Raw genomic sequence first — 7688 nt, forward strand, 5'->3', positions numbered from 1 at the left:
GCCACTGGCCCAAGGGAGCGAAGACCAGGAGTGGCTGGGCACCACTCTTTCTCTTTCCTAGGAGCCCAGCCCAGCCCTTTCTGGGGCTGGGGGCCCACAAGGCTTCTAGGGAATGCTGTCTAGCCTGTAGGAAACCAAAGATGGGAAGTGACTCCTAGGGGACTGAGTCTTCCTCCCTCCTTCTCCTGATACCACATATACTTTCTTTCCACTCTGTCCTGCGGGCCTCACCAATCTGTTTACATATTTATTTCCCTAATGGGGGCCTGAGTAGGGTTGAGGGAGCCAGGGGAGGGGCAGGAGTCTCACCACCATTGGTTCATCATGTGCTTGTGTCTTGTGTGTTGTTAGTGTGTTCTAGATCCTCCTGTGGGATGCAGATGGGGCCAGGCCCAGTGTACCAAGCCTCCCCGTGCTGAGCCCCAGCTCCGGGTCCTTAACCCTCCCTCTCCCCATGGCCGGTCTGGTTCTCATGTAAACCCACTCCTTGCTTTGTCTCCCTGGATATGGATTTCAGTTAAGGATTTTGTAATCTGTTACACTGTGTGTCCTTATGTAAATAAACTTGTTTCTGGCAGTGCCTTCTGGGGCTGATGTCTCTTCTCTGGGCTTCCAAATGGAGTAGAGGTTCTCATTCCCCATCCCGGCGAAGAAAAAACTGCTCTTCTTTTCTACAGCCACTGAACTAGCCAATTTAGGAAACAAGGCTGGGGTGGGAGGGAGTGAGTCTCTGTCCTTGTAGGTTAAAGACAAGATTTCACTGAATGTAGCCATAGCATCTCACAGGACCTCTCTTGTGGCCTAGGTGGTGATGCTGGGGAGAGGGCCCAGACTGAAGGTCTCCATGGAAACTGTGGTGGTGGGGGGGCGGGACAGTGCAGAACAGGTGGCCTGGCAAGGGTCTCACTTGCACACACACAGGCAAGTTCAGTGGAAATGTGTGCACAGGCAAGAAAGAAATCCAGAACTATTCAAGAATTTTATTGGGGCTGCTCTGAGCCCCTCACAGTGTTACAGGAGCCCACAGGTCTTGATGTTGCCTTAGCTCCCTGGGGATTCAGGGGGGGAGAAGGCAGGAGGACCAGCCTTTCTGGGAGAGAGAAGGCCCTTTTTGGGGGCTAAGACCAGATGGTGGAGCAGTGGGAGACTGAGGATGAACAGGACCTGCTGGGAGCTGGAAGGGGATGAGGTCCACATTCTGGAGTGTGGAGGTCATGGACTGTTAGCTTTGTCATGGGCAAGTGGCAACGGGAGGCACTTGAAGTCAGGAAGAGCGGATGGGTGGTGACTCCTGGGCACTGAACATGTGCACCACCCAGGGCACAAGGGCCAGGACAAGGCATGGCCAGAGGGTGAACTTGAGGAAATTGAAGATATAGAAAAGGCTGATCTGAGGAGGATGGCCCAGCCAGTCCAGGGGGCCCAGAAGCCCCATGGCCAGCACAAGGCAGGCTATCTTCTGGCCGTGTCCCAGCTGTGCCCGCCGTACCTGGGTGTAGCAGGGAGAGTGCAGGGCGATGCCCAGACCCAGGGCAGCCCCCGAATCGCGGCTCAGGGAGGCAAAGGGCCGGCTATCCACATGCACCCACTCAGGCCGCTCACACCACTTGGAGGCCAGGCGGATGGACCTGTGGGGAGGAGAGGGCTTTGCCAGGAGACACATTCCCTTGGAAACAAGAGGACCAATGGCTCTTAGCTTCTTTGGGGTCTACCCCCACATTCTGCTGTGACCTCAGGAGAGTCTGTGTGAACAGGTAATGTGTCCCCTTTTAGCTATAGCCAACCAGGGACCCACTAGGCTAGGTACGGGCAAAGCAGAACAGGCCCCAGCGTGCTCAAGCTTCAAAGCAGGACTTACCAAGAAAGATCCAAGCCCAGTGTAACGAGGGTCCAATAGATGAGGCTGGCACCCAGTAACAGGGCCAGTGAGGTCAATCCGTAGAAGCTTAGCTCCCGCTCCATGGGCACCCGGGGGGCCATCAGCCAGCCCAGGACAGCACCTAGTGAAGTGGGGTGACAGCAGCTTCAAGGAGTTTGGGGATATGAGCCCCGCTGAGCTGTAGGGCAGTTTGGCAGAATAGACTGAGGTATAAGGGGGCCTTGGGCCTGCTGTATGATGGAAAGAACCTACACTGGTCCTCCCACTGCCAGTGGCAACCCCTAGGCCCACTCTGTTGCCCCAGTTGCTCACCGGTTATCAGGCCAGCCAACACCTGGTGAGGGAAATGGGCTAATAGGAAGATCCGAGACAGGCCGACCGCCAGGAGGAAGGTGCAGTAAGCCAGGCTAGGTATCACCCTCACCCAGCGGCTACAAAGAAAAGCAAATGGTTCATGAGGTGTCCATACACAGCATAGCTTCTCTCAGCATCCAAGTATTTCATGGTTGGACCAAAAGCCCCAGGGTCCCCAGAACTCCAGTTCCCAGGCTGCCCTCCTGCTGTGTCTTTTGAATCCAGGGTACCATCTCCCTGCCCCCATTGGTAGGCAATGCCAAGGTATACCTGTGGGCCCGACTGGCCACCTGGGAAGAGATGGCTGTCATAATGGGCCAGAGGGCTGCTCCTGTGATCATGCAGTGTCCAGAAGGGCTGCCTGCCGGGGAATCCAGAAGCTTGAGGTGAGAGGATGACAGCTGGACACAGCTGCCATCACTGCACCCCTTCATCCCCTCCATCATTGGTCCATGGCTCTCTCCACCCTACAGCCTTCTTCACTTCTGCCTGAGGCCACTGCTCTCAGGCTTCTGCTTTGCCCCGTATCTCTTGGATCTACTCTAAACAAGGTGGGCAGCTGGCACTCTGGTATGGGTGCTTCCCTCCCAGAATTCAACTCAGTCTTCCTGGGGTTTCTTTGTTCTCTGGGTTAGTAACTGAGAGGCTGGGCCTCCGGTTAGACCACCCTAGCTAAAAAGTACTCTGAAACACTCACCAAACCCCAACCACACGGGGACAGGGAGGTTTGGGGCTTCCCACCTGGACCAGTTTCACAAGAAGAGGGGAACTGGTGAACCTGGGCTGGGGCATGGCTGTAGTACCCAGACTCATGGACCCACCAATAGGGCCTGTCTCCAAACAGAAACCTAGGAGAGAACAGATGCAAGATGACATTACATACACATACAGCCAAGGAAACAGGTGGGGAACAGAAGGATGCCTTGGAGTACACTGGAGGGCCTGCAGGGTGGGGTTAGAAAGAGATTCCAATTCTGTGCATTACCTTGCAAGGATTTTTTTTGGCCTTGGAACAGGAGAACGTGCGCTATTTTTTTAAGTGATAAAGAGACAAGAGATTGTGTGTGTGCACTTACACGCTCTGAAATGTTCTTTGGTCCTGCTCTTATCCCTCCTACTACAGGGCTGGCCCTGCTCTTCTCATTCCTAGAGAGCCCAGGCCTTGTCTCTTTCTTTTGCTTCCAGACCTCCACTGACCCTCCTGCTTCTCCCTCTCTCCCCATTTCCTAAACTCCAGCCGGAATTATCTACAGGTGAACTCCTTAGGCCAGTCTCTTGTGTTTGAAATCAGGAGTGGGAAATGGACAGAGGGTGAGAAAGGACAAGGAGGACCAAAAGTTCAAAGTCCCCTGGCCCAGCAGGTGTTTTGCTGGACCCTGAAGAGGCTAGGCTACTGCTGCCAGAATGAGAATAGGTGAGAGCAGAAAAGCTGCTTCGGGGGAGGGACACAAAAGGGAACTGCCTTTCCTCATCACCAGGTTCACACATTGGGTGTTCAAAACACACTTAGGAAATGAATAGGGGCTTTGCTTTGTTACGTGGGAGGGGGCATTGAGAGTATCTAGTCAAGGCGGTGGTGGTGGTCTTGTAGGGACCAGCAGAGAGGGAGGCTCACACAGACTCTGAGCGGGGAGACAGCACAAAGCAAAGGGCAATTAGGCAAGAAGGAAATGATGAGACTGCTGCTTTTCCGTTTTCAGGAGGGATGAAGCCCTTGCAGAGAAGAGTGGAGAGGAAGGTAATTCCTATTTTATCTTTCAGCAAGTCATTTCAGCCCATTCGAGTGTCTCCTCTGAACTCCCTTCCCTCCTCCAGGCAGGGTTCAGGCAGGGAACGGAGGCTGAGGTGAGGTGAGGGGAGGAGCAGCTCATGCCCAGCAGGAGGCAGAACTCCTCTCTTCACCCAAGAGAGAACAGGTGGCACAAAGAGATAACCCCTGAGGGCCCCACTCACTTGCCTGGCTTCTAAGTCTGTGTGAAGAGCCCACTAGTGAATGGAGGAGAAAAGGAAGAAGAAAGTGTTCCCTGGAAAGCAGTGCTTTTCAAGCCTTACTCCAAACACCTGAGGTCCTCGTTAAAATGGAAATTCTGATTCAGGAGCTCTGGTCTGGGCCCTGAGATGGCGCATTTCTAGCAAGTTTTCAAGTGCTTCCTATTCTGCTGGTCATGGTCGGAAAACGCGCCTTAATTTTCCAGCCTTCTCTGACCTTAGCAACTAGTGTGAAGCCTTTGCACAAAGCACGCTTCTTAACAACTAAATGTCAAATAAATGAATGACTAGATGAATGAAAGAATGACTTGAGAAGCAGGACTTTTTGCTACCTAAGCTGCCATAGATGCTCCTTAAAATAGAGTTTTCCCAACCCCTCCCCTGAAATTTCTAAGTCAACACGTCTGAGGTGGGATGAAGTACTTGCATTTTTTAAACACACCTCTTAGGTGATTTCTCTGATCAGGCCCGTTTGAGAAACACTGGTCTAATGAAGTAAGATGGGTCTGAGGTCTGAGACCAAGATGCACAATGATGCTCAAAGGAAAAACGTCAGGGCCCACGGGGTAGGGATGAGGAGGTCTTAAGGCCATGGGGTTCATTGGGGCGGGGCGGGGGGGGGCGAGCCTTTGAGGCACCTGCTGAGAGAGCTCAGGGCTTGCCCAGGACTCAGGGCCCATGGGAGTGGGGGATCAGGATGCCGAGGGCTTCGCTGTCTCACCACTTGAAGACGAGGTTGAGCCACTCGGTGATGAGGCTGATCCACAGCACTGCGATGCCCACGCGGCGGGAGGTGTAGTAGGCCGCGGGGAAGTAGAAAAGAAAGAGGCTCTTGGGATCGCCCAGAAAGGTGACCCAGAGCCACACATTCTCCAACCAAGGCAGTTGGTTCTGCAGCGCCTCGGCCATCGCGATGCCCGCGCCCAGCGTGGACTCCATGGCGACCCAGGGGCCGGCCGGGCGGAGGTTTGCTGTAAGGCGGAAGCCGGGGAGTCTCGGAGGCCAGGAAGCGGCTCCCCACTGCGGTCCAAAGCCCACCTTTCTCAGCCCCAGGCTCCGCCTCCAGCCAGCGGCCAGTAAGGCCCCGCCCCCTTCCCCGCCCCTCGGCAGTCCCAGACTCGCGGGAGTCCGGCCCCTCGCCGGTACGTTTCCTCTAGTGCTCTTCCCGGGCCGTCCTTTCTACTGGGCAGCGCAGGGGACAAACCTTTGCGAGGGCGTTTCCGCAGAGCCCCACGTGGCCGCTGTTGCCGGCACGTGGGCATTGGGCGCAGCGGCGGCTCTCGCTGCTGTTCCGGGTCAAGGGAAGGACTAAGCCTAGGGGTCGGCGACGCGCCCGGGCTTCTTGCTGTGCTGCTGCGAAGATGGATGTGTAATCTTCAGTGTCAGGATTCCTTCCAGACCAGACCTCTTTTCTCCCGTACCGCTACCCTCCAAAGATATCCCGAGATTTCTTGGAGAGAGGGCTACGGACACTCCCTCGTCGGAGGAGCCAGGCATCTCCGGTGGCGCTGAAGCGGGACCCTAGATTTGCGTACACCGCTAATCAATCCGTGCCTTTCGCCCCCAGCCCCAGCATCTCCGGCCCGAATCCATCGGTTATTGATTCGGATGCTGACAGATAAGCCTCTTCATCTTGAGGAGTCCTCCCTAAACACTTGCGAATTCTTACACGTAGCAGTCTAAGTCACACTTCCTCTCACTTCTAGGCTTGCTTTTCTCCCTCCTTCCATTTTCTTGCCTCCCAAAACCCCGTTGGTCAGGTAAACTATGAGGTAGTAGCTGGGTTGGAATGGGAAGAGGAGGGGCACACATCCACGACAAAATTTGGAAATATCTTCTCGAGGAACACACACACAAAATAGAAACCTCAGCTATTCTGGGCGAGATCCTGCCTGGAGGCAGAGTTGGGGTGGGAGGAGACTGTTGAGTGGCTCCCCGGTTTCTTCCTACCTCCAGCAACTTTGTTCTTGGAGAGTTTTCTGATGGGTGGATGAAAATGAGAATGTAAATATGGTTCTTCTTGGAAAGAGATTAATTTCACTAATTAAAAAGGTGTGGGGAACGGAAGCTGGATATAAATGTCATTGTACTACCTTGCTAAATTTTTTCAATTGCCCCAAGGAGAAAGCCTACATTTTCTAGGTCTTTAAAAGTTTGTTCAGGCTCCGGTGAGACAACCCTTACCAGCCTACCCCCACAACTCCATTTCATAATATTTCTGAATTGCTTTATGTTCCTTGAAATCACCAAGCTCTTTCTCCTTATAGAGATCTTGCTTGTCTTTCAGGTCTCAGATTTTTTTCACTTCCTCCGGGAAGCTTTTCCTAACAGTACCGGGCAGTCATATATATGAAAACCTATAATCACAATGCCATGTAAAAAGTGGAGCGGCAGTTACATGTGACTTGTGAGGGTCAGACTTGAAAGTTCCCTGGAAAAACACAACTAAGAGGGAGCAAGCAGTACTTTTATTCCTACTACAATGATTGTACTAATAAACACCCAACATTAGGAAGTTGATGTTTCTTTCAGGGTAAAGAAACGCTTTTGAACTGTGTTCAGGTTAGGTAGTGCCAAGGCTGGCCCTTTGCCTCCCTCTGGATTAGAGAAAGATCAACCTGTCATTACTCATACATGAGGCTCCAGAATTTCTATGGGGGATGAGAGCAGGTGGATTTCGTATATCAGATGGACACTAATGGGGGAGGGCCAAAACTGCCCCAAGGCCACCTTTGTCACTACCACTGTTCCACATTCCTGCCCTTTGCCTGGCTTTCTAGAGAGGACAAGATGGGAGATGTGGAAGCATCTTGAGTTCCAAGGGTGATGGGCGATCATGGAGGAACTGCATTCATTTGTACACATTATCTCACTTAACCTCCTAATACTCTAGGAGATATTATTTAATGCAATAAATTGCACCGTCTTTGGAAATAGGTAGACCGAATTCTTTCCGGTTGTGCGACCTCAGCTAAGTTTAGTCTAAGACTTTTGTTTCTTCATATGTAAACTGAAGATGTTGATTCTCACCTCAATAGATTGTTGGATGCTCAGTAAGTAATAATATAGAAAAAGTAATGATACAGGGTCAGGGTTAGTAATTTGCTCAAGGTTATAGAACTTCGTTAAGTGGCAGACCTGGGACTCCGATCCTAGTTTAGCTAATACTATAGGCTATGTTCTTCCCACTAGTACTTTGTAACTGGGTATAATCGTTTTGGGCAAATTTCCTTAAGACCTCTGGGCCTCAGATTACTCTATGTAAAATAGAGTTCATTCATTAAACTCTTGTGACAAGGTGTGCACATAATAGAGATTGCAGCTCCCTTCTCCTTCCCCTTTTCATGCCACGTAGGTCATTTATCTTTAACTTCTAAAATGGACTCTGCAAGCACTTTATAAGCGGGCGCAATTGCACAAACACTTACTCAGATTCCCTTTATTTCCTCTTTTTTCCCTTTCCACC

General features: G+C 52.1%; 1 protein-coding gene across 1 annotated transcript; it reads right to left on the reverse strand.

Annotated features, from left to right (window-relative positions):
- Positions 1–965: 965 nt before the first annotated feature.
- G6PC3 (glucose-6-phosphatase catalytic subunit 3) lies at positions 966–5382 on the reverse strand. The gene is made up of 6 exons (XM_041723897.1): positions 4944–5382; positions 2975–3081; positions 2504–2594; positions 2192–2310; positions 1859–2000; positions 966–1628 (listed from the first exon to the last, which is right to left on the reverse strand). The coding sequence occupies exons 1-6, from the start codon at positions 5159–5161 to the stop codon at positions 1265–1267; spliced, it is 1041 nt and encodes a 346-aa protein (XP_041579831.1). The 5' UTR covers positions 5162–5382; the 3' UTR covers positions 966–1264.
- Positions 5383–7688: the final 2306 nt, after the last annotated feature.

The sequence above is a fragment of the Vulpes lagopus genome, chromosome 12 (assembly GCF_018345385.1).
Source record: "Vulpes lagopus strain Blue_001 chromosome 12, ASM1834538v1, whole genome shotgun sequence".
In the NCBI taxonomy this organism is placed as follows: domain Eukaryota; kingdom Metazoa; phylum Chordata; class Mammalia; order Carnivora; family Canidae; genus Vulpes; species Vulpes lagopus.